A 26,701-nucleotide genomic window follows, 5' to 3' on the forward strand; every position below is an offset into this window, starting at 1 on the left:
GTTGAAGATCGTCACTCGAGGCTGGGCAAAGGGTCTGCACCTGGGGGTAGCTTCACAGTGGCTTCTTGAGACCCTGCAACCCACGGGGCCACCTGCTCTCACCGCGGGCCCTACCCTTCATCTCGTGACCGGTCATTGTGTGCCGGCGGGCGGGACCTCCCTGCTATTAAATTTCTTGACTCCTATTGGCAGAGAATTCCATCCATCACATTCGGTCCTGCCCCAATCGCTGACGTTTCCCCGGCTACGTCTCTCCCGTATAGCAGCGTATTTGGCGATTGGCCGAGACCTAGTCCTGGGGCGGCTAAAGGGGTGGGGCGTAGGACTCGCAACCTTCGGGAGCGCGTCACTCGGTGGGGCTGCGGTGCTCCCTGGAGTCCTAACGTCCCTTTTCGTGTAGCCCATCTCCGCTGCAGCCGCGGTGGCATCATGGCTGTGTTCATCGTCGCTCTCCTGTCCTTGCTGGTGACGGGTGAGCAGCCAGGGTGCACTGCGGGAGGCCGCGGAGCGCGGGGACCCTGGGCGGGCGCGACTGCGGGCGGGGGCCGCAGTGGGGGCGGCCTGGGCTAGGCTGCCCTCCTCGGGGCTCCGGTCTGTGATCTAGCCTGGGAGACGCGGCCTGGTGGTCTCCGGTGCCGGGCAAGGCCACCCGGGGGTCTCCGGAACCAGCATCAGCCTTTTGGGGGAAGGCGCGTCGCCGGATGGGACACTGTCCTCCCATCTGCGGGATCGCTCCTTCCCCGTTCGAGGCCCTTCCGAGGACCGGTTGCCTTTCTCAATACACCGTTGAACCACAGCCCACTACCAAGAAGGGAAAGCCAGCCAATGGCTTAGCGGCTGAGGCTGCTGTCATTTTTCCCCCACTTCGTTTCGCATGGTGTTATTAACAATGGATGAAACCTTGCCTCCCTCATATTTGCCTCCATCAGGATGCAAAATTGAGTCTTCGGGGTTTGTTTGTTTGTTTGTTTGTTTGTTTTATGTGATTATTTCTTCAGGCGAACGCAGACAATCTCTCACTATTGATTTCAGTTCCCAATTTGAAGGATGTAGAGACTGGGTTGTAAGTCATGCTTTTAGGGTCACATGTCAAATAAATGGTAGCTTTCTTAGTGGAGCCTAGGTTCTCTAACATAGAACAAGAAGCGTGGAAATGAGCTAACATTTGGCCTGTGGCTTGCGAATCATGTGGTAATGGCGTTTCTTTTTACAGTAATCCTTAGAAGAGCGTTTCCTCATTTGGCAGTTTTAAATCAAGCCGGCATGACACAGGTAGTGTGTAACAGAACTGGATCCAAAGGCAGATCAGTTGAGTTCCAAGTAGTGTCTATATCTCCACTCTCTATTGTATGGCACAGGGAATGCTGTGTGACAACTGGGGAGTAATGGGGCAGAGACTGGGCTTGCAGGCAGTAGGGAACAAGAAGTCAAGTGGAGGCAGGCCAGGCATGGTGACTCACACCTTTAATCCCAGAAGTCTGGAGGCAGAGGTAGGCCAGCCTGGTCTACAGAGTGAGTTCCAGGATAACCACATAGAGAAACCCTTTCTCGGAAAACAACCAGCGAAGAACATCTTGGAGGAATGGGTGTTTTGTGGCAAGGATATCTTATGCCTATGCTGTGTGAGGTGCTGAGAGGTCCTGCTTCTGGAATGGCAGTTGAAGTGAAAAAGACTAGTGATGAGTTTTGAAAACCAAAGCTTTCCCCCCGCCCCCTTGGGGGTGCCCAGTGTTCTGTCTTAATAGTTTCCAGGCCTCCAAGTGTTTGGGTCTTTTTCATTTCTGTTGTTAGCTCTGGAACGGCCTTTCTGATTTATTTATCAAGATACTTTGGGGCTTTTTGAAGTACTTGGTAAGTGCTTGTCACAAAAGCATGCAGAATGAGTGTGAACCCCAGCATTCATATACGAAGCTGGGTACAATGGTGCGTGCTTATAATCTCAGGGCTGGGGAGGTAGACTGGGTAGATCACTAGAAGTTCCTTGCTGCCTACTGGAGCCTAATGGATGAGTTTCACGTCCCAATGAGAGACCCTATCTGAAAAACAAGGTGGACAGTTCCTGAGACAAGATGGTGGAGGTTGACCTTGGATTCCACATGTGCACACACATACATACACACACACATGCACACACACACACACACACACACACACACACACACACACATATATATATATATACTTTAGGAAAATTCTTTTGTTTTAATTGAGTTTTCAAAGTTAAAAACAAAATCTTCCCATTGGCACCCTGGTTTAACTAGGCATCTGTTGAAATTGCATGTTTTAATATCATGCCTGGTATCTTTTGAGGTCCTAGCTGGCCTGGAATTCAAAGAGCTGCCTTTCTCTGCCTTCTGAGTGCCACTGTGTTCAGCTCCATAACATTCTGAGTCAGTGAGGTTTAGGGTTTTGGTTTGGTTTTTGTCTAAGATAAAATAATTGTTTCTCCGCGTGGTTTGGGCATGCTGTCCTTGCTAAAATGGTCTAGTTCACATAACAATCTGAGCTTCTGCATTGCTGGCTCTTGTCAGGTGAGTACACAGTTTTATTTTCCACAATGACTAAGTGTGATTTGGTGGAAAACATCTTTAAGAGCTCTGATTTCACTGTTTACTTCAAAACAGTGTTAGGGAACTAGAGAGAACTAGGGAACTTGGGCTCTGAGTAGTGTGTTCTAAGGCATATTTGGACAAGTTCAGGAGAAGAAGGACCAAGAGCTAACACATGGAATTTGCAGAAATGTAAAGGAGGGAGTTGATTTTGGTAACTGATGTCCTCGAGGATAAAAGCAACCTCCCCCTTTTTAAAACTGACTGATTCCAGTCACCATTTAAAGAAGCTCAGTGCACAAGACAGTGGAGTTCTCCAGGGGAGGGGCACTAACTCTCAACCCCAAAGTGGAGAGGCTTAAGGAACTTTCCCAGGGAAGGTACCTCCTGAGAAAACTGTGTGAAAGGTTGAGGTGGGGAAAATAATTTAGGTGGAACAGCATGTGCATGAGCGCTGGAGACTGAAGAGCAGAGCGTTTGGTGAGAGCTCAGAAATCAGGCTAGTGAGGTGTCCAGGGGACATTTTGGATTTCCTTGCAAGGCCCTAGGCAGCGAGCACTGGCATTTAAGCAGAGGATGAATAAACAGATCTGTATTTTGAAAATATGAAGAGAAAGCTGGATTCGAGGGTGGAGTGACAGGGTACTAGGCAGCCAGCTGGAACAAACCTGGTGAGGAGCAGACGTGGTGGTGGTGGGATTCAGGAACTAATTCTGAAGAAGAGCAGCTGAAAGCAGCGGCTGATTGCTGCGGCTCTGGGGAAGGGTTTAAGGAGGAAGTGTTTAAGCAGCTGGCTGGGAGAGACTGCACAAGTCTGCAAGAGCTAGTGAGTCAGGTTCAAAGCAATGGTAGCGTTTAAGCGCACCGTGAGACCTGGAAGGAAATGTCAATAGAATGCTGAGTGCCTCGGCCTAAGACTAGGGGAGATCTAGACTGGGAATAAAAATCTGGGAGCTGGCAGTGTTTTGGGTGTTTGCAGCCTTAAGGTATATGGGCTCAAGTCAGGGAGCATGACGCAGAATTGAGTCCTCTGATCTTTCAAATGGAGTGTGAAGCATGATTCAGTTGAATACTGGGGAATGTACTAGAATTTCCATGTATGCTTTTTTTAAAATCCTTTTATTTTAAGTAGGAATGGCCACGTTAAATCCTTTTATTTTAACTAGGAATGGTCATGTTTTAAACTTGGGTTTTTATCCTGATTACATTGGGAAGAACATTATAAATTCCCTTTATGTGTGTTTTGTAACCAATTATTGTGCACATGTGTAGCATATGTATCATAAAGACAGGGAGATGCATGGGCTATTTTCACTTCCCATTTTTCTGTTGAAAGAGCGGATCCTCAAAGCCTGCCACAGCAGCTGTAAAGGACGAGCAGGAGAGCTAGCCCAGCAGCAGTCAAGGAATTTGAAGGGCAGAGGCCTTGTCTTTATCAAGCCCAGGATGGGATTTCAAAGAGGGACTTGCCAGTGTCAGATGCATGGGGAAGTTAGGGAATTAAGGGCTGAGAATTGTGTTTTAGGGTTTGGTCCACTGTTTCAGTGGAGCGGCCAGAGACTGGGGGCCAAAGCAGGCAGCGTGAGACGAAGTAGAAAAGTAGAGGAGTGGTCTGTGTGGTCCCTAGGTTCTCCCCCTGAAGGGAAGCATGTTTGATTTAGAGATGCTTTGGTTTGGGCAAGCCACCAGTAGGGTTTGGTGGTTCTAAGTTGAGAGTGGCAGCACCCAGGACTTGCTTTCTGCTCGGGAGAGGGGAACATGGGTAGTTTCAGGTGTGACTTCATTCGCTCATCAACTCAACAGCATTTACTGAGCAGTGGGTGTCAGGCGCTTTTCTCAGCCCTAGAAACGTAGACGCACTGAAATCCCTGCGTTCCGTTAGCTTAGGTAATGCAGGGTCTTCTGGTTATGCCTATCCGTGTCGTCACTTAGCTGTTGATGTGTCTCGACCAAAAAGCTAGGTTAATAGACGGTGAGGGAATAACTTCTTAGTGGATGAATGAAAGTCTGGAAGAAAGCGGGACAGAAGATTGTGTTAGGCTCAGTGTTCTTTTATCTCTCGTGACTAGAGGTGAAGAGATGTGAGAAGAAGCAGGTGACCTGGACTCTAGACTTTCCCTGGGGACAGGTTATCTGGAGATTGACCAGCGGCATGGAAGCCTAGGAAGTTGGAGGTTAGGCAGCCTATTTCAGTTCATCACAAGGGAACATTTTCCAAAGAGCTAGAATGCTAGGACAGTGGAGCTGCCTAACTGATGGGCATGCCCCCGGCACTAGTAGCATTTGAGAAGGACAGCTTCTGCCCGACATCCTTGAGGTGTGGTGCCTGCAGCTTGCTCAAGCGCAAGTTTAGATAAGATCACCTTTCTGAGCAGTGGGCCAGTAAAGAGTGCTGTGCTGCTCCAGTTGAATCTCACCTCAAAGGTGAGGCAGTTACTTCACGCCAGCTCATGGGAGTGGAAGCCATGGGAACAAAGCTACATGCAAGGCCTGATAGATTCCTGGAAAGTGTGCAAGCTTGGAAAGTCTGGGCTTCTTACCTGTTTCCCAGCCTTTCCAGAGAAGGCTGACTGTCAAGGTGCCTGAGGTGTTCTATTTTGAATTTGCCCTGAAGGTAACAGACCTGGACGTCTGTTGGTTCCAGACACCTGTGCATTCTGATAAGTTCTTTCATTTGCTTTCTGCTCTGGCCCTGGGCTGAACTGAAACTCCTAACTGATCCTAGTGCACCCACACCCTCCTGAGGCCTTTTATTTACTGTCAGCACTGCAAAGCCAAAACACTGACTGCTCTCGCCCCACTCCCACTTCTGAAGGTGGCTCTTGAGGTCAGGGAGTAACCCCCAGGCCTTTGCAAAGCCTCTCTTTCCCAGTAGGCCTCGCCAAGGTTGCTTTTGGATTTGGAACTAATTTTTTCCCAGGAACCCAGAAGTTTCCATTGACTACTTGTCGTTCTGGGGATGTGGCTCAGCCGTGGGGTGCTTCAAGCCTTGCAGTCCATCCCCAGCACCAGGAAGTCAAAACAGATCACTCAAACACTGGTGAAGAAGCAAATAGTCCATCCTTAGGGGAGGCCTTTAAGGCAGCTCCTTTCTTCTTGTTTTTGACTTAGCTGTTGGTGCCAAACACTCTCAGTCATTAGTGACTATAGGGTACCTTTGCTCGCTTCCTGATGTGTCAACTGAAAGCGCTATTCCTGGACTTAGTTTTCTGACGACTGAAGTGTTTTATGTCCCAGCTGGTAACACGTGCACCCCCCCACACACATCCTTGACAATCGTCATTGACATCCTTATGCCTGTGATATCCTAAGATATACTAACCTATAAGGATGTGTTAGCCTGCCAGAGTATGATAGTGAAACAGGAATGTCATACGTTTACATGTTATAGAGAAGTCTGATGGCAGAATAATTCAAAGATTCCAGCTTCCCTTCCCTTTTAGTGCCAGGGCTTTGGCATTTTTGCTTTTTCAATACCAGAGAACTGTCGCTGATTTCTGTTCTTGCTGAACTGCCACGTTCCCTTCTTAAGGGCCGTCTGTAGGAGGCTATCAGCATCATTAGTAGAACCTTCTCTCACTTCTTCAAGGCTCAGTGAATATTTTGAAAGAGAGGGCAGAAAGCAGGTAAGAGCCCGAGGCTAGAGAGAAGCTCAGCGGTTAAGAGCACTTACTACTCTTGCAGAAGACCTGGGTTCAGTACCTACATGGTGCCTCACAATCACCTGAAACTCCAGTTCTAGGGAATCTGATGCCCTTTATTGGTCTGAGGGCACCAAGTGCAAACATGCATTCAGGCAAATACTCATACATGTGTAATAAACAAATACATAAAAATAATGTAAGAGCCAGCAGAAGGGCTATTGTAGAACACTGTCCACAGGTGTGACCTGATCATGGCAGTCTTGAACCCACAGTAACTGTAATTAGTTGCACAAGATTCGGCCCATCAACTTCGCGCCATTACTGTGGAGGGCTCATAAGCCTCACTGTTCCCTGAGGATTTATAGGCAGTTAGCAGTAGCTAGAGGAAGGAGTCTCATGAGGCCCCACCCATCCCTGAGGAGCTATAAGCAGTTCATGGTTGCAGGGGCGGGGGATTTTCTTGATGTAGTCATTGGTAAGGTGCTCATACACCTGTAAAGGATCCTTCACTCTGGCTCCTGTCTGCAGACCTTATTAAATTCATTGACGGGCCACTTCCCCCCAAAAGACGTGAAAATAGAAAGGAGACTAGTTACGAAGAAGGAAGGGGGGGTCACTGGGGATGGGGGAGATGAGAGGATAATGGGTAAATAGAATCAAAATTCATTATATATCTATAAAAATACCATAACGAAAGCCCTTATCCAGAGTTAATATTTGCTAATTTAAAATTTTAAAAAGGAGCCAGGCAGTGGTGGCACACTCCTTTAATCCCAGCACTCGGGAGGCAGAGGCAGGCGGATCTCTGTGAGTTCGAGACCAGCCTGATCTACAAGAGCTAGTTCCAGGACAGGCTCCAAAGCTACAGAGAAACCCTGTCTCGAAAAAACAACAACAACAAATTTTAAAAAGGAAATCCTCTTGCACATGTACCCTGTTCCAACAGAATATTTAATACTTAAATTCTTAGAGTGATACTTTGGGGGGAGATTGTTGATGGAACTCAGAGTATAGCTCCATCTGGGACTTTCACAATTGCCGTGGCATGTGGACCTGTGCCATGAAGACTTGGCATTCCATCCCTAGCATTCCGCCCCACATTTTTCCATGTTTACAATTCAGTACTTTGTCCAAACATAATTTAGCATGTTCAGCCAGTGAGGAATGGGAAAATGTATTGTTTAATAAGTGTATTATTTAATAAACTTCAAGATGGATACAATTATTTATATATATATATATATAATGATGATAATTTATTTACCAATCTGTTCTCTCCTCAGGTGCTTTAGGGAATGAATTTAGCATATTAAGATCGCCAGGGTCTGTTGTTTTTCGAAATGGAAATTGGCCCATACCAGGAGATCGAATCCCAGATGTGGCTGCACTGTCCATGGGCTTCTCTGTGAAAGAAGTATGTGTACTAAAAAAAAATGGTTGTAATTTCTTCTAAAACCTTTTCATTGATTTATTCCGATTGTCAGAGCAACAAACACATAGGTACATTTACCAGAGATTACAAAACTTTAAAGGCTCATTAGTATTTAGGGTAATCTTAGGTAAGTGATTCTAAAACCAAGTCTTCATTCATCATTATGAGAACATGTATTCATCATTGTGAGAACTTTTGTGTGTATGGATGTATCTCTCTAGTATGTTAAGCATATATATTTTCTTTGGTTTTCTAGATATATAGAGATTTATTTCCATTAGTAAGGTATTCTTCAAATCTTTTTTATTAATTTTTATTGAGCTCTACATTTTTCTCTGCTCCCCTCCCTGCCTCTCCCTTCCCCTTCAACCCTCTCCCAAGGTCCCCATGCTCCCAATTTACTCAGGAGATATTGTCTTTTTCTACTTCCTGTTAAGTATATTTTTATTTCTAGTTGACATGTAGTAGTTTACATATTACAGGTGTGCTGTTATTAATAGGCTGTGTCATTTTTTTTTTTTAGTGTAGGAAATAGATTTGCTACAAATGCTAAACTGTCTACATTTCTTATCCGAGAATAGAATGATGCAGCTGGTAGCTGTGTTTTCCTAGAATGTCACTGACCTGTGGTAGTCCCTGGCTAGCGATAGAACTGTACTAGAGGGGCCTAGATCCATTCACTCCAAGAGGCCTGAAGCTCAGAGCTTAGGAGGAGGAGATGCCACTTGCTCTGTCTTGTCATTATACTCTCTCTTGCCACTTTAAATTGGCTGCTGATATCATCAGTCACTTCTAGACTCCAAGCACTCTCAAAACCGGCAGCTCTGCTTGGCAGTTGGGCTAAGGGTATAGCCCATGCGCTCCAGTTCATTTGGACAACCAAAGTGAGCAGGATTGGTCATTTACACTGTGGGGTGAAATTTGTACCTAGTATTCCACAAGCTTAAATTTCACCACAAATGGCTGTTAAAATAAGCTTTATAAATGGTTATTGGTAAGAGGAATTTTATATATAAAGTGCTTAGTAGAGAGCATTTCGACAGTTCTTGCTGTCACTGCAGAAGGTAAGAGTGATGCTGTGCATGACGGAAAACATGATGCGGGAAGAGAGCAACAGTTCAGAGTCTGGAAAATGCAGAGCACATGGGTTTTCTCTATTTGCTTGCTTTTTTTTTTTTTTACACAAAAGTTGGGAGCGAGCATTCTGTTAAGTGTAATTTTAAGAAAGTGAAGAAGACAGGCATCCATGCTGCCCCTTAGGAGACTGTAGCTGTTGTTTGGATGTTCCAGCCAGTGTCGTCCCAGAACCCCTTGTCTGGTTTTAGATGATACTGCGGAGACAGTTTCCATACTTGAGAATTAAGCAAAATTTTGTGCTTTTCAACATTTAGGACCTGTCTTGGCCAGGGCTTGCAGTGGGTAACCTATTCCACCGGCCACGGGCTACCATTATGGTGATGGTGAAGGGAGTGGACAAACTGGCTCTCCCTGCGGGCAGTGTCATCTCCTATCCTTTGGAGAATGTGAGTATTTCTTATCTAAACCGGGTGCAGTGGAACCTTTCTCTGTCAATTGACATGAGTGCAAATGATTTCCATCTACTGGTGTAGACAGCTCCCCAAATTTGTCTTATTCTCTTAACTAATACCTCAATATTACCTATGTAGCCTTACCCTAGTATCTCCATTGAATACATGAGTGTGTATGTAATTTCAGTCTCTGTGTCCTTTGAACTGGCTCTACTATCTTGCTTGTTTTGTCATTTTAAAAGAAATGAATTGTATTCTAAACACATCTTTTCTGAATGCAACTTCTCTAAAATACAATTTCCTTTTAAATTCTATGAAAGTAGTTCTTTTTATAAAAAACAATTCCATGGTGGTTGTATGTTTTCTGGAAGTTGGCGATGATCTGTGAGGGAGAGTTCTAAGTTAAGAGGTATGCCACCTGCTACTTGTCCATTGCTATGATGGACTACCACTTACAGAAGGGAAGCTTTGGGATGAGTCCGAGATGGCAGGGTAGAGGCATGGTGACTGGAGCAAGGAGCTAAGGGCTTCTATTTTAAAGCCAAGAACAAAAGCAGAGCAAGCAAGTTTAGAGGGCGCAAGTCTAAGCCGTCCAAGGCCACCCCCAGTGATATACTGCTTCCAACAGAGTGCCAACAAGGCAGTGCCATCAACAGGAGTGACCCTGAAGTTTTATTCTCTATAGAAGGTTAGGGGCCATAAAATGCTTTCATTTGTGCTTGAAGAAGACTAGTAAAACTCTAGCTGCTTCAGAAGGGCTGGCTTGCCATTCTTGATCATGAGGCCCCAAGAGTCACCTGAAAAGAGTCAGAATTATGGGTACAGAGAGGTCCCTTCCACATTCAGATAATCTTCCCCTGGGGTGGGGGTGGGGGCACCTCTGCAACAAGGCCTCCTTTGATTGGAAATTGAAGATGAGCTGGGCATGGTGATACACGCCTTTAATCCTAGCACTCAGGAGGCAGAGGCAAGCAGATCCCTGAGTTGAGGCCAGCTTGGACTAAAGAGAGAGTTCCAGTATAACCAAGACTACACAGAGAAACCCTGTCTCAAAAAAAAGAAGGAAAGAGAGAGAGAGAGAGAGAGAGGGAGGGAGGGAGGGAGGGAAGGAGGGAGGGAGGGAGGGAGGGGGAGAGAGAGAGGGAGAGAGAGAGGGAATTGAAGGTGAGTTGAATTTGCAACTTGAAGGAAAAAAGTGACACAATAAAATAGGTGAAGTAAACAGGTCACTCCCCTGGACCTAAGGTTAACAGGTCAGTCACAAAGAAATTTGCAAATGTGTTAAGGTTGAAGATATAGAGGAGTGGTGTAGCCTAGGTCCCATCCCCAGCACTGCAAAAATGACAACAAACATGTACAGAAAAACTGTGACACTTAAAGGAAAGGAATGTTTACAATGAAACTATTATAGGACATTTTTGATGGATGGTATTGTGTTTATATTTTAATTTAATTTATATTTAAATTAATTTGTAATTTAATTTATAATGTAGATTGTGACTCTTTAACTCATTTGTTATAAATATAGTTCACTGCCAGATGTATGAATTCTTGTTCAATGATTACTGTTTTAATTTCTAATTTCATTATATAGCTGATTGGTGTGATGCTCACTTTGAGAAAATTTTTTCAGACTTTACTGTGATCCTATTTCCAAGTACATGTGGTATGCTTACAGAAACAAAACCATGCTGGAAATGTATTCATAGCTCAGTTGTGGAGTGTTTACCTAGTGTGCTTGAAGCCTAGGTCCAATTCCCAGCTGTGTGCGCGCGTGTGTGTGTGCGTGTGTGTGTGTGTGCGCGCGCGCGCACACACACACACACACACACACACACACACACACACACACGGCTGTTGACTGATCTTTCTGTCCCACCAGGTTCCACCAGTTGTTCAGTCCTAAATAAACACACAGAGGTCTACATTAATCATAAACAGATTGGCCTAGTAGCTCAGGCTTCTTATTAATTAATTCTTACATCTTAACCCATAATTCTTTTCTGTGTTAGCCATGTGGCTTGGTACCTTTTTCCGTAAGCCAGTCACATCTTGCTTGCTCTGTGTCTAGCTTCCTCTGTGTCTGGGTGACACTACAGACTGACTTTTCCTCTTCCCAGAATTTTTTTGTTCTCCTTGCCCTGCCTCTACTTCCTGCCTTGTCACTCCACCTATATTTCCTGCCTGGCTACTGGCCAATCAGCGTTTATTTAAAAATACAAATGACAGGGTACAGACCATTGTCCCACAGCATATGCCCATGAACTAGATCACAAGGCAAGCCTGAACACACAGTAAAGAACCAATGTCTGTATAATTACAGACATTGGGAAGCTGAGGCAGGAGGAGTGCTGCAAATTTAAGGTCAACCTAGGCTACATAGTGAGTTTGAGGCAAGTGTGGGTGGCATAATGAAACCCTGTCTCAAAGACACCAAAATTTCCATGTCTTTGGGTCAGTATCCCCTTTCCCTGTCCACTTCCCCCTCAGTCCTGATAACATATCATCCTGCTCTGTGAAATCATCTTCCTTAGACTGCACACATCACACATCAATGAGGTCATATTATTTGTTCAGCACCAAGGTTAGTTCAGTTAGCATAATGTTCTGACTTACCCATGTTGTCACCAAGGACAAGTCTTACTGTGTGTCACCCCACCCCCATGGCCCTTTGAGGGCTAAATGGTATTTCTATTGTGTATATATGCAACATTTCCCCTCCTCTTTCTGTTTTGGTACTGGGAAAGAACCTAGGATGGCTTGTATACTAGGCAAATACTCTACCACTGACCTTATACCCCCCAGCCCTAGGACATTGTCTTTATCCACTTTTTTAAAGACACTGTGTTTGCTTTCATATCTTCACTATTGTGACTAGTGCTGCAATGAACATGGGAGTATAGTAGATTTTAGCACACCGATTTCTACTTCCTTTAGACGTAGACCCAATGGGCTAGAGAGATGGCTCAGGGCTTAAGAGCATTTGCTGCTCCTGCAGAGGACTGGCTTCAGTTCTCCCACCACTCATATCAGGCCACTCACAACAGCTTAGAACTCCAGTTCCAGATGATTCTATACCCTCTTCTGGCTTTGTCAGTCACCTGTACACACATGTTAGTTACATGTACATACATTCAGGCCCACACACATACACACATAAATTTAAAAACATAATAATAAACCTTTAGATATATCCCTAGAAATAACATTATTGGAGTATTCTTTAGTGATATAATGCACAGAATGTTGGTGATTATAATAAACAAAAATATTGTTTGCTTTGCTTTCTGTTGATGTTATAAACACCATGACCAAAAAGCAACTTGGGGAGGAAAGGGTTTATTTCAGTTTATAGTTTATAATCCATCATGAGCCAGGGCAAGAACCTCAAGGCAAGAGCTGAAGCAGAGAGCATGGACAACACTGCTTACTGGCCTGCTTCAATGGTTTGCTCAGCTTGTTCTTTTTTATACAACCCACGCTCGCCCATCCAGGGGTGGTGTTGTAAGAGGCCACTAGTTTGTTCCTGGCTGCTCAGCCCCGAAATAATCACACAGAAACCATATTATTTGCAATACTGTTTGGCCATAGACAGAAGAACCTCCCACATAATTTCCCCTTTTCCGTTTAAATAAAAAGGAAGGCTTTAACTTTAACACAGAAAAATTACATATAACAAAACAGTTATCAAGCAAGAATTACAGTTACAATATTTATATCTACTTTATCTTTTATCATAACTAAGGAAAAACATAATTATAACTATCTATTCTTCAACTTCATCAAAGACTCCAGAAGTATATATTACCTAAATAAACAGGAATTGCCTTGTAAGCAACTTCCAAAACTCTAGAATTGACAGAGACATCTCACTGCCTGGACAGTCACCCAAAGTTCCTCTGTAACACTGGGGCATCCATCTTCAGCCTATAGGCTGATAGTATCCAGCAGACTTTTCCATGAAGCAGGAAATTTCAAAGACAGTTCCACCTATATTAGCAGTTTGTCAGTTACTTTCCTCTGTGTCCTGGCAGAATGTCTGGCAGACTCTTTCATGAAGCAGGAACCTCCAAGGATCATCTCACCTTTAGGCAAGTTCAGCAGTCATTTCTCTGTGGGTCCTGCATGTTCAGTTCATACAGCATACCATCAAGCAGTCCAAGCAAGAGCAGTTTCTTGCCCAAATGGCTAACCAATGCTATAAGAAGCCTCTTTGGTGCCCATCTTCCTCTTGAAGTAGATTGGTGCTGCCAGAAGCAAATGAGTTTCCTTGTCATGAAAAGTCCTAAATTCTTAAAACATTTTAAATGCCATATCCTGAAGGTCTCTTAAAGATTTGAAGAACTATCTAACTGAAATATATCTCTGTATATCTAGAAAACCTAACTAACATATGACTATAAGCTTGACTATCATGGATGACTATTAACCTCTATTTCTTAATGATACATTACATTTTTAAATGAGCTGCATAAACACAATACCTTAATCAAGAGCAGAAATATACACATAACAAAACTGACCTAAGTTTGTATCAATAGGCCAAGATCTATACCAATGTAAATTTATTTTTTTTAAATATTTATTTATTTATTATGTATACAATATTCTGTTTGTGCTTATGCCTGCAGGCCAGAAGAGGGCACCAGACCTCATTACAGATGGTTGTGAGCCACCATGTGGTTGCTGGGAATTGAACTCACGACCTTCGGAAGAGCAGGCAATGCTCTTAACCACTGAGCCATCTCTCCAGCCCCCAGTGCAAATTTCTATAGCAGGGTGGTACTACCCATAGTATGCTGGGCCCTCTCACATGAATCATTAATCAAGCAAGTGTCCTACAGTCTTGCCTATAGGCCAATATGATGGCACCATTGTTTTCAATTGAGATTCCCTCTTCCCAGATGATACTAGCTTGTATTAAATTGTCAGAATACTAACCAGCATAAATATAGAGTACATTTGAAATTGTATATTAGATTTTAAATGTTTTTACTACACAGTACAGAAATCTCATCATTTCTGTTGTGAACCAGAAGAGCAAGAACAGAAAAGCAGTGATTGTATAGTATAAAGCGAGGCTACAGAAAAGATTCATGTAGTCCTAAGAATGCATGGTCATTGGTTTAATGCAAATTCCACAGATTCTGATGTAATTGTTGGAATTGGGTGGAGTGACTGAAGCAGCATGGATGAGGCAGGGAGTGGGCTGTGGTTGGTGATACAGGAAAGCTGACTTCGTTTTCGGTAGTGGATGGGAAATGGATGATGCCTGAACTGGAAAAATCAAGATGAAGTAATGAAAATGTTTTATTTAGAGAAATAGTGGCAGAAACAAAAGGAGACTATTAAAGGGACGTGGAAGTGAATGCCTCAGAGGAGGGGACATGAGGGGCGAGGCAAACAGTTTTTCCATGAAAAGTCCCAAAGAACTATTTCTCTTTAAACCACACTATACAGCTCTCGAGCAGCTGCTTTTAAACAAGGAAGACATAGTTGTGGTACACTCCTAAATACTTCATGAGTTGAAGAGGAAGGAAATCACCAGGAATTTCCAAATTATTTACAACTGAATGTTGGTAAATGTTATGGTATATTTAAAAACTGCAGGATACAGTTGAAGTGGTCCAAAGGGGAGCGCACAGCTCTGAGTGCATGTACCTGTATTTAGATTTCTAAGATGGGACAGCAGTGAGTTAAAGGAAACAGAAAAGTTTTCAGAGTAAATGCAGTAAAGTGGAAAGGGAGAACAATAAAGATCAAATGGAAGATTCTTTTTTCCAGGACTATTTCTGTAATTCAGTATGTGATTTCTGTGAAGATCACCATGTATTTCATTTATGCGTAAATGTATAAAGTTTAATAGCATAGATAGAACCCCAAATTTGTTTTTTGAGACAAGGTCTTATGTAGCCCAGGTTGGCCTTGAACTCTGTTTCCAAGACACCACCAGTGTATGTGGAGGTAGGAATTGAACCCAGGGCTTTGTGTATAATTGTGTATAATGAGCATTCTATCAACTGAGCCCCATTCACGCACACTAAACATTTTGAAGCAGACTAGCCTCACTTTACATGAGAAGAAGCTATGTATGACGAACTCGCTTTATTGACTGAACTTGATCGGCTACTTGTAAGTTTCTTGGAAGAAAATGGGGAAAGAGATAGGAGGCTCAGAGAACCAAGGCCACACAATCTAAAGGCAGAACTGCCTTCAAATTTCGCCAGCTAACTGTTGTAGTTTCAAGTGATACTGATGGAGAAAGTCTCGGACAAGCATGCATAGCTGTCTAAAACAGTGTGGGAAAGCAGCCGCCAATTCCGATCACGCAGCATTTCTACTCCTGGGCTTAGCAGCCTATATAATCAGTTTTCCTTCTCAAATTGATTGATTGCTAGGAATGTATCCTTCAGTCTTCTACTTTCCTTACCCAAGTGCTATTGTCAGTGGTTCTCAACCTATGGATCTCGATCCCTTTTGGAGCTTGAATGACCCTTTCACAGGGTCACCTAAGACCACTGGAAACCACAGATGATATATAACAGTAGCAAAATTATAGTTATGAAGTAGCAACAAAATAATGTTATGGTTGGGGTCCCCACAGCGTGAGGAACTGTACTAAAGGGCCACAGCATGAGGAAGGTTGAGAAGCACTGCACTAGGTGGAATGAGGTAGGCAGACTTGTGCCATACATGTTCCCACCCAAGCCTGAGGAGGTGATCAGTGTGTTCAACAAAAGGCAGGCGCTTGCAGAGGCTGGTGACAACTTGCTTTTGCTCTTCCTCCTCTCCAGTTTCTTATGACCTCATTCTAGACATTTGTGAAGAGTTAATATGCATCTTGAGTAAGATAAAAGCAACGTGTCTGTTCATGTCATAGAATCTTGAAATTGATGCTTTGTTTGAATACTGGTATTTATCTGCAAGGTTTCTTACTTACCTTCATTTCTGCCTGTACTGCATTGATGTCCATTTGCTGCTTACAGATAGTAACCTTTAAGTAGTAAACAAAACTGCTGGAGGAAAAGTCACCAAGATATCTCCATTAAAACAAAAACACACTGACTACAGTATAACTCAGACACTTGGGAAGTGGAGGCAGGAGGTTCACAATTTTGAGGCCATATAATAAACTACATAATAAGTTTGATGCCAGTTTGAGCTACTGCTTATTAAAAAAAATACTACTCTTTGTGTGTTTGAGTGTATTGTCTGCATGTATGTCTGTGCATCGTGTGCATGCCTGGTGCTTTTGCAAAGGACCTGGGTTCAATTCCCAGCACCCACATGGCAGCCAGCTCACAATCATCTGTAAGTCCAGATTCAGTGGCCTCTTTTGGCCTCCTCCAACATCAGGCACACAAATGGTACACAGATATACACACAGGCAAAATACTCATACACATTCAATAATAAAATAAAATAAAAAATTTAAATTCAAATTAAAAAGCAGCTCTTAGGGCCAGAAAGAAGGTTCAGTGAACAAAGGCACTTTGCCTTGCAAGCCTGGCAACCTGAGTTCAATCCTTAGAACCTATGTAAAAGCAGATAGAGAGAACTGACTCCACAAAATTCTCTGGGATCTACATATATGTCATGGCATGTGTACACATACAAGCACACACACAAGTAATAATTTGTAAAGTCTTTTTATAGGACTGGAGAGGTGGCTTAATAGATAAAGGTGAAAGAGAGAGAAAGATCATAAAGTTGGGTGGGTAGCAAGGTGGATACGATCTGGGGAGGGTGAAAAAAATATGATCAAAATATTTTTTTTTTTTTGGTTTTTTGAGACAGGGTTTCTCTGTAGTTTTGGAGCCTGTCCTGGAACTTGCTCCGTAGACCAGGCTGGTCTCGAACTCACAGAGATCCGCCTGCTTCTGCCTCCCGAGTGCTGGGATTAAAGGCGTGCGCCACCACCGCCTGGCGATCAAAACATTATGTGAAAAAAAAATGACAAAAAAATTGTGGTGATCCAGTGGAGCCATGAAGAAGAATGAAAAATCATGTCTGTCAGTTGCAGGGAAAAATGAGTAGAACAGGAAGTGATTACATTAAACGAAATGAGCCAGACTCCGAAAGTGAAATATTATGTTTTCTCTCATGTAGCAAGCAGAATTCAAAAAGAAAAGAGAACCAAAAACTAGTAGAATGACTAGGGAAGACCCTGGGGAAGGAGGAGAGGGGAGAGTGAACGGTGGTAGAATGGTAGAAGATGGTCTTATGTTCAAAGCATATATGGAAACATGGCCGTCATGGTGAATTAATATGCACAGTTAATATACACCAATAGTAATGGAAAATGCTTGTTGCCCTGGAACTGCTCCCGGGGCCCCTTGCTTATACTATCCTGATGATCTTTCTACTTTGTTTCAGAAAATAATTGCAGTTGTCCTCTTGCATTTCAGGCAGTTCCTTTCAGTCTTGACAGTGTTGCGAATTCCATTCACTCCTTATTTTCTGAAGAAACTCCTGTAGTTTTGCAGTTGGCGCCCAGTGAGGAAGTAAGTAACAAAGTTTTTATTTAAGATCCTTATAAATGTTATTTAATGACAATTTTGAAGTAACTATATGAAAAAATCTATACAAAATCTGTATGCTGGAATGAATCCTTAGCAGGTGGTTGTTGCAGGGGAAGGAGCTGCTTGTTCGTAATGGCTGCCCAGCTAGCTTAGCCCCAAAATAACCACACAGAAACTGTATTAACTAAATCACTGCTTGGCCTATTAGCTCTAGTTTCTTATTGGCTAATTCTTACATCTTAATTCAAACCATTTCTATTAATCTGTGTATCACTACGTGGCAGTGGCTTACTGGGTAAAATTCCCTGCATCTGTCGCTGGAGGATCCATGGCGTCTCTCTGACTCTGTTTTCTTCCTCCCAGAATTCAGTTCTGTCTTCTCCACCTACCTAAGTTCTGTCCTATCACCAGGCCCAAAGCAGTTTCTTTATTAACCAATGAAAGCAACACAAAGACAGAAGGACTTCCTACACCAGGCAGTTAACCCAGAGTTCTGAATTCTTCTTGTAGAGAGTATATATGGTGGGGAAAGCAAACTCCGTTTTTGAAGATCTTTCAGTCACATTACGGCAACTACGTAATCGTCTGTTTCAAGAAAACTCCGTTCTCAACTCTCTTCCCCTCAATTCTCTGAGTAGGAATAATGAAGTAAGTGGTTCAGTTGTTAAGTGAACAAATGAATGGCATTATTAAATTCCCATTCCGTATGCTACTTGAAACTTTAGCAAGACTGAAAGTGGTAGAAAACGGGGCACATTTCCTACTGGAGTATATTCTTCCTTCTGTTGGCTTTTCTGAGTTGCATTTTTTTTCTTTTTTCTTTTCTTTCTTTTTTTGATTTTTTTGAGACAGGGTTTCTCTGTGTTCTGGCTGTCCCGGAACTCACTTTGTAGACCAGGCTGGCCTCGAACTCACAGAGACCTATCTGCCTCTGCTTCCCGAGTGCTGAGATTAAAGGTGTGCACCACCAGTGCTGGCCTGAGTTTCACTTTAGTAAATGCTTTTACATTCTCATACCAGTGTTGCCAGTTGATCCAGACAAGCCACAAACCGGTCTTCTTGGTAGCTGGTTGAGCTGTGCAGAACTGGTGACCTAATGCCATTATTCATAGCCATTGCTAATATGTAATCACATTTTTCAGGATGTTGCAGTAGAGAGAGACACTCCTATGTTGGTTTTTTGTTCGTTTTGTTTTTTTTTTGAGATATAGTTACTATGTAGGCCTGACTGGACTGGAACTTACTAATGTAAATGAGGCTCACCTTAAACTCACAAAGATCTGCCTGCCTCTCTTTCTTGGGCCGTGAGGTTTAAAGGGCATGTACCACCACACCTGACAGCCATCCCTACTTTTGGCTCTTGTCCTTTATAGCTATTGTAGGGAGCTAGGAACCACTGTTCTTAATTCTCTGCTTTGGAACTTGTTCAAGGCAATTAAGTAAGCTTATAGGATCTTAAGGTAGTATAGGATCCCTGCGTCCCCTGAGGGCAAACCACAGTAGTGTGGATGCTCGGATGTGGTTCTATCAGAAGTAAAACTTAGATCTGGTTAGTGGTGGTCACTGTACTAGGGGGTGGCTATCACCTGTTTGTTAGGAAATGTTTATATGCATTTTTTCCTGGTGCTGGGCCATTCTCTACCACCAAGCTGCCTCAAGTTTCAGTTAGGGTAAATCTACCAAGGGGAGGAAAATTTAAATATAGTAAATATAAGTTTACTTGATCAGTATTCCTAGTATGTTGTAACTTTACTTGCTAAATGGCAGTACAGCTCTCTAATGTGTATTTCAAGTAATGCCCACTTTTTGGTCTCTGAAGGCTGACCTGCTCTTCCTTTCTGAACTGCAAGTGCTACATGATATTTCAAGCTTGGTAAGTTGGCTGCTCGAGCTTTCAAGTTCTGTCTGTTTTGGTTCCTAGAAAATTCTGAGATGAAAATGAGGCCAGTTGAAAACTTTAAGCATGCCCCAGATTTATGATTCCATGACAACTGAGGAAATGGTGGCAGTGGGAATGCTGAATGCCGTCTCATGTTAGTGGCCATTTCTTTTCCATGTCTGCCTTCTGGAGAGGCCATAACTCCTCAAAGAACGTAGTCCTGGGGATAAAACTATCCCTCTGTGGTTGCAGCTTGGCCATCTATTTCTTGTCAGACACTGAGACTTAATTCCTGTATCTATAGCTGTGGATCAAAAATAAGAACAACAGTTTGGACAATTAATAGCGTTAACCGAGTCAAAAGGAAAACAATTGATCTGCAAGTTATCTTTTGGTGAATGATTTTTAAAAATCATCCTCAAGACTGAAATAGATCTTCTTAGCTATCTGCTAGCTTCTGAAGTTGATTCCCAAACCTGTTTTTATCAGGGCTTGATTCAAGGAGTTTGAAAGCCTAGTGCGGGAGATGGGTGAGATCTGGGAGAACGTGCAGGAGGAGAGCGGGTTGGTGAATTCTAGCATTCTAGCAGCGCAAGCGGCGATCGTCTCATGCCTTGTCTCACAGCCAAGCTTTGTTTGTTTATTTGTTTGGTTTTGGTTTTTGGTTTTTCTGTCCTGGAACTCACTCTGTAGACCAGGGTGGCCTTAACTCAGAGATCTTCCTGCCTCTGCCTCCCGAGCGCTGGGATCATATCTAAGCTTTTAAAATTAAGCAATGAGATTTGTATCGGATTTATCAGAAACCCATTTAAGGAAGTTCCCTTTGCTGCCATTTTTAACTGTTTTTGTGCTGCAGTGCACTGGGGTGGTTCTAGGGCGGTCACATTTAATTCTCATGCAAAACTTCATTTGGTTTATTTCGCATCTGACTTCTGTTATCTGTTCTAAGTTGTCTCGTCATAAGCATCTAGCCAAGGATCATTCTCCTGACTTGTATTCATTGGAGCTGGCAGGATTAGATGAACTTGGGAAGCGCTATGGGGAAGACTCTGAACAATTCAAGGATGCTTCTAGAATTCTTGTGGATGCTCTCCAAAAGGTAAATACCAATGCTGGTAAGATTATTAATGTTAAGAAGCCATCAGAAGCTAATGCAAGAGAATGTGCTTCTCTCAGCCCATAGATTCTGGTTTTCTACAGAAAAACAATATAAGAGAGGTTAGACTCTTTATGGAAAAATCTTTTGTGGAATGCTGTCGATTGAAGTCTTTTCCCTCTGTGCAGGGGCGGAACTCTGGGTCTCACACATGCTAATCAAGCAAGCGGTCTAGCACTGAGCCACACCCCCAGCCCAGTTGAAGTTTTTCTTGATTTGCTTTAAAGGTTCTCTATTTATGTCTAAGATAGTGTAGGAGTAGGATTGGGAACATAGGTCAGGGTTAGAGTTCAATTCCCAACCACCTTCCTAACAAAAGAAGGGTGTAGGTCAGAGGTGTGTATCGGGAGAAGATGGTACATGGCCAGAATCCCAGCACTTGGAGGTGAAGGCAGGGGAGTCACAAGTTGGAACCCTCCCTGGGCTACATGTTTAAGACCCTGTCTCAAAAGATCAAAATCAAACAATCCTCAGTAAAAACAAAACAAAATAAAAAACAAAAGCATGTGTCTTTCCTATGGGAATCTCTTTCCAATGCTAGCAATGGCAGCATTGTGTGTTTGTGGATCCTGACAATATCTATAATTAAAGCATACCATTTTAAGCACTCTTACATCTTCCTCAGTGGTGTTAAGTATATTCATGTGCTGTGCATATCCATCCCCACTGCCCATCTCTAGGATGGTTTCATCACTACCCATCCGAATCCTCACTCAGCACTGTGAGCTAATGAAGTTGCATACTAGCACAGTCGCCTTCACACCGTTCATCTGTAAAATGGTAGTTTATTAATAAATGGAAATTATATCTCTTTATTGAGGCTTCATCTATACATTTCTGTAAGGTCCATGATTAACAAAAGACCACTTGAACAGATTTCTTGACTTTCCCTTTCTGATTTCATTCCCAAATTTATATGCCATCAAGTTCAATCTCCAATTTTATTTTATTTATTTATTTATTTATTTATTTATTGGTTTTTTTGAGACAGGGTTTTTCATGTAGCTTTGGAGCCTGCCCTGGAACTCACTGTGTAGACCAGGCTGGCCTTGAACTCATGGAGATCCACCTGCCTCTGCCTCCCAAGTGCTGGGAGTAAAGGTGTTCGCCACCACCACCCGTCTATTTGAATGTATCTTAAGGCTTAACTCTTTACTGAATATTTTAACATAAGCAAACCAGTAAGGGTTTACTATTTTAGATACTGTGCATTAAAACTTATACATATTTGTATTGATATGTATTAATATTACATGCTATATAATTACTTATAAAGCTACAAATAATTTTTAACAAATACATATTTGACCAGCCACAAAATGATCAGTATGTGAGATACTCTAAATGTTAACTAGCTAGTCTATCCATTCTACAATGTCTATATATTTTGAGATTTATATCCATAATTCTTGTCATCAGCCCCTAATCAATATAGTATAACAACTATGCACGTAGCATTTCAATAATGTTAAGTGGTATATATCTTCTAGAGATGATTTAGGGTATACAGGATGCTGCACAGAGGTTCTATGCAACTACTATGCACTTTCATATAAGAGTATATAGCTTATAATCTGTAGAAGTTCTAGAACCAGTCCCCTGTGGATACCAAGGAACAGTTTTATGAAATTTTTCTTAACCAAAAATACAGATGTAAACAAAATGTATGTATTTTGCTATTGATCATAACGTTAATCACTGACTTTCAGTTTGCAGATGACATGTACAGTCTCTATGGTGGGAACGCAGTGGTAGAGTTAGTGACTGTCAAATCATTTGACACATCCCTTGTGAGGAAGTCAAGGACCATCCTTGAGGCAAAACAAGAAGTAAGTATCCTGGAACTCACTATTATAGACCAGGTTGGCCTTGAACTCATAGAGCTCCTCCTGCTTCTATCTCTTAAGTACTGGGATTGAAGGAACAGTCTACCATGCCCAGCCTATTTAGTCTTAAATAGGGCTTCAGTATTGTACACAGGTTTGAATGCTGTACAAATGGAACCATACTGCGTGCATGTTTTGATGCTCTTTGCTCGGTGTCATTTTAAGGGATCACTGGAGCTGAGTCATTTGACTGCTCTATGCCCTATTGTCTGAACATGCCACAGTTGTGTGTTCTGCTGAGGATATTCTTGTACACATCTCTTGGTACAAACAGAGACGTTTTTGTCAGGGGCTAGGCTTCCTGGATCACAGGATCTGCACACCTTCAGTTGTCTTGGCTACCGCTGAATCTTCTCCTGAGGTTGGACTTTCCTTCTTTTAGCAGCAGCACCAGTGTCTTCTAGGAAGCGACCCATTCCTGCCTCCCCCAAGGGTAGATAGGTAGCTTTTACTCCACTTAGGAATCCCTAAGTGTCTCTTAGAGAGCAAATCGTAGACATTAAATCATTAAATCAGAATAATTTTTATAATCCTAAAGTTCTTTCTTCTTTATTTTTTCCTTTTTTCATTTTAGATCACCCCAACTCCCTATAACCTTGCATATAAGTATAATTTGGAGTATTCCGTGGTTTTCAACTTGGTACTGTGGATTATGATCGGCTTGGCCTTGGCTGTGATCATCACCTCTTACAACATTTGGAATATGGATCCTGGATATGATAGCATCATTTACAGGATGACAAACCAGAAGATTCGGATGGATTGAGTTTTCCTTATGCCACACTTAGACAACAGGTTTTGGGAATTGGCTGTTCTGTTAAAGTATATCTTTTAGTATGGTTTAAAGTAGATGGTATACCTTAAATTTATTTTAAAGAAAACATAGATTTTGTTCTCTATTTTGTGTGTGCCTGTTGTTTCCTTAGAGTGGTTTATAGTGTTAACACAAATGAATTGTGATGTAGATTCCATAGATGTTCAAATATTGTTGCTATAGCCATGGAATAACGTAATTTCATTCCATTTAATACATTAGGAATATGCACTGAAGGAAATGTAAACCACTTAGAGTTTCCATGTGTTTCCATGTTGGAGAATGCACTGGGTTTCCTAGAAGCTTTCAAATGCTTGAGTTCCTTGCACAGGGCAGATAAATCCTAGTTCAGCTGTTATTCACTATGAACTATTTGTAAATGTCTTAATCTGATGTAAATATCTCCGAGACAGGAGGGAAGGTTTTAACTAAGCGTAGCCCAAAAATACTGGATGTGCTTCTACAATAGCTTAGTTTTGGAAATGTGTGTGTGATTGGCAGGCTAGCTGTTTTTAATCTCTTCTGCAAGTTTGGTGATCTGTGTGGTTTAGTAGAGATATTAAAAATATTAAAAATACTGTGTTAATTTCAGAAGAGAATGGCTTTATGGAGTGTAGATGCTTGTATTTAGATAGACAAAAACATCTGTGGGGAATATCTTGAAGCATGAATATAAAATATTTTTATTTCCATAACTTTTCCCCCTGTGAAGTTCCTCTGATTTGTGTGTGGTGCAGCTTTGTTGTATAGAATATTACGTGAAGTGGATGATTGCTACTGTTCATGTGGAAATGGACCAATATCTATATAGAGTGACAAATAAACTTAATGATTCAAAATCTGTGTATTCGCAATTCTAAATTTATATTGTAAAAACCTAATTAAACAGGCTGTTATTTCACCAGAACTGGCTGTTTATTATACGAAGGGTTCATACTGCTTATTCTCATTGCCTCCCGAGACTCTGTACCAATATAAGGAAGGTATTTTAATTCCATTCTCATTATTGAACTTGTGTAGCATACATGATAAATTCATACTTGACTATGTAGGAAAGCGTTAAATTTTCCTGTAGCATTTTAAAAGATGAACAAGCAGTTGGTTAGAAAAGAAAGGGCTTCCTAAGGTGAGGAATTATGGTTACAATTTTGTTTCCTAAAACACATATATTTGAACATTTAATTTCGTGTTTGTATTGTGTAGCACCCCCTCCCAGAAGCCCATTCTGCAGCTCGTTTCTAGACAACACTGAGCATGGCAGCTCTGAAAAGGGACAGGATTTAAACAGTTTTCTATCGCTTACTGCCTGGTGCTTTTGACAGGTATATGTTAAACTTCCATTCAGTGGAGTTTCTTTTTGCCTTTCATCGAAGTTAAGTGAGAGTGAAGTTGATAGCTTCATGGAGAAAAAGTCAACACTGTTCTAAAAGCGCACACATGTCTACATGCTTACCCCTCGCCGGGTCTGTGGAAGCACGCACGTGTTCTACACGCTTACCCCTCGCCGGGTCTGTGGAAGCACGCACGTGTTCTACACGCTTACCCCTCGCCGGGTCTGTGGAAGCACGCACGTGTTCTACACGCTTACCCCTCGCCGGGTCTGTGGGGGTGAGAGTCATTCAGTTCCCATCTGACTCTCAGGTTACCTGACAGGACCTGTGGACAGAAGCAGGAATCTCTCATACAGCAAGGCTCTCAGGATCCATTTTTCTTTCACAAGTGTCTGTCATAAACTTTGCCACAGAAGTTAGACTGTTATGATTAAATACGAAGTAAACCAATGTCTTTGGAATTTAAAACTGATGAGACTGAGTTCCAGGGGAAGAAAAATGAGCTACACGACAGCACTAATCCTTATAGGGTAAATGGCACCAGCATCCTCCTATCTACATTAGGCAGAAAGCAATTAATTAAAATAAATGTTCTGCCAAGATTATTATACCTGTTGCTGATGATTTGCTTTGAAATTAAGTCTAATTTGTTCGGGAACATAAATCACAGTGGAGACTGAGAGGCACGGCAGGCAGACTCATGGTGGACTACTGGCTCAATTCTCACTGAGCCCAGCTTTATAAAATATTTGAGGTTCTACACGTAAATATCACTGACCTAACCCCAAGGAATAACACAGAAGCCGTTTTTATTTTCTGCAGCTCTATCTTTTCCTCTCACACCCAGACCCCAATTCGTTGGGAGTCAGAAACTGTTTTTCTGAGACATGGTCTCATTATATAATTTATGCTGGATTGCGCGAGCCAGGCCACCCTCCTACCTTAGCCTCCTGAATGCTGGGATTACAGGCAAGTGGCACCACCATGACCAGCTCAGGAGCCTTTTTACTTTGAGACAGGGTCTCAAGTAGTTCAGGTTGGCTTCAAACGGTGTGTGTGTGTGTGTGTGTGTGTGTGTGTGTGTGTGTGTGTGTGTGTGTGTGTGTGTGTATATATATATATATATATAAGAGGCTGACCTTGACCCTCCTGATCCTCCCGCCCCACCCTCCTGAGTGCTGGGATTTTATGGGAATGTGCTCCCGCACTCATACCCAGCTGCACAAACTGACTTTTTGCCCAACAATTCTTTGTTCTTTGTTTTCTTGCAGTTCTGGGGATTGAACCTAGGGCCCCACACATGCTAGGCAAGTACTTTAGCAATTGAGCTTTTATCTGCAGTCTATAAACTTTCTAACAATTTCATGGGCTACACATATTGGTGGTGGTAGAGGCTTTGTTATCAGAAGCCAGGGCTCTAGCAGGAAACAGTTTATCATGTATTAGCACAGTCTCTGGGTTTTCCACCCTCAAAGACAGAGCCCCGATACAGTAGAGTTTTTTGTTTTTATAATTTTGGCTTCTTTGTCTTCCGTGTGTAGGGTAACTTACATTCTGAGTAAAGTACTGGGCAGTGAGGCTCAAAGGGGCCGGCATGGTGAGGAAGCAGGAGGAAGGGAGTTCCAGGAGAGATGTGGTAAGGTTGGTGTGGCCTCAAGACATTGAGTAGCCTGTGCAGCTGGTTTCTGGTTTCCCCTCTTGCCCACACCTGTTACCCCAATGCTCAGGAAGCTATGGCAGGAAGATTACCCAAATTTGAATCCAGCAGGGTTACAAAGCAGGTGTCTGTCAAAAACCAAGAAATAAAACAAAACCCTAGCAATTTCTTTCCACTGTCAAATGGCTATGCCCTGGCAGCAGGCCTTCTAATCTTAGATTTTGGCAAATTTTTTTGTTGTTTTGTTTTGTTTGGGGTTTAAACCCCCCCCCCCCCGAGCCTTTCCATGACAGAATGCTTAA

General features: G+C 42.5%; 1 protein-coding gene across 1 annotated transcript; it reads left to right on the plus strand.

Annotated features, from left to right (window-relative positions):
* Positions 1 to 315: 315 nt before the first annotated feature.
* Atp6ap2 (ATPase H+ transporting accessory protein 2) lies at positions 316 to 24,254 on the plus strand. Its single transcript, XM_057759606.1, has 9 exons — positions 316 to 472; positions 7,477 to 7,607; positions 9,017 to 9,148; positions 17,563 to 17,658; positions 18,187 to 18,324; positions 19,496 to 19,549; positions 20,505 to 20,654; positions 22,421 to 22,540; positions 23,172 to 24,254. The coding sequence occupies exons 1-9, from the start codon at positions 430 to 432 to the stop codon at positions 23,361 to 23,363; spliced, it is 1,056 nt and encodes a 351-aa protein (XP_057615589.1). The 5' UTR covers positions 316 to 429; the 3' UTR covers positions 23,364 to 24,254.
* Positions 24,255 to 26,701: the final 2,447 nt, after the last annotated feature.

The sequence above is a fragment of the Chionomys nivalis genome, chromosome X (genome assembly GCF_950005125.1).
Source record: "Chionomys nivalis chromosome X, mChiNiv1.1, whole genome shotgun sequence".
NCBI classification, from domain to species: domain Eukaryota; kingdom Metazoa; phylum Chordata; class Mammalia; order Rodentia; family Cricetidae; genus Chionomys; species Chionomys nivalis.

What these genes read in the sequence shown, in the direction of transcription:
- Atp6ap2 (XM_057759606.1), top strand. Translation starts at nt 430, where the DNA reads ATGGCTGTGTTCATCGTCGCTCTCCTGTCCTTGCTGGTGACGG. An exon ending in TACATGATATTTCAAGCTTG is followed by an intron (nt 19,550 to 20,504) that starts GTAAGTTGGCTG and finishes ATCTGTTCTAAG; the next exon opens with TTGTCTCGTCATAAGCATCT. An exon ending in TCCTTGAGGCAAAACAAGAA is followed by an intron (nt 22,541 to 23,171) that starts GTAAGTATCCTG and finishes TTTTCATTTTAG; the next exon opens with ATCACCCCAACTCCCTATAA.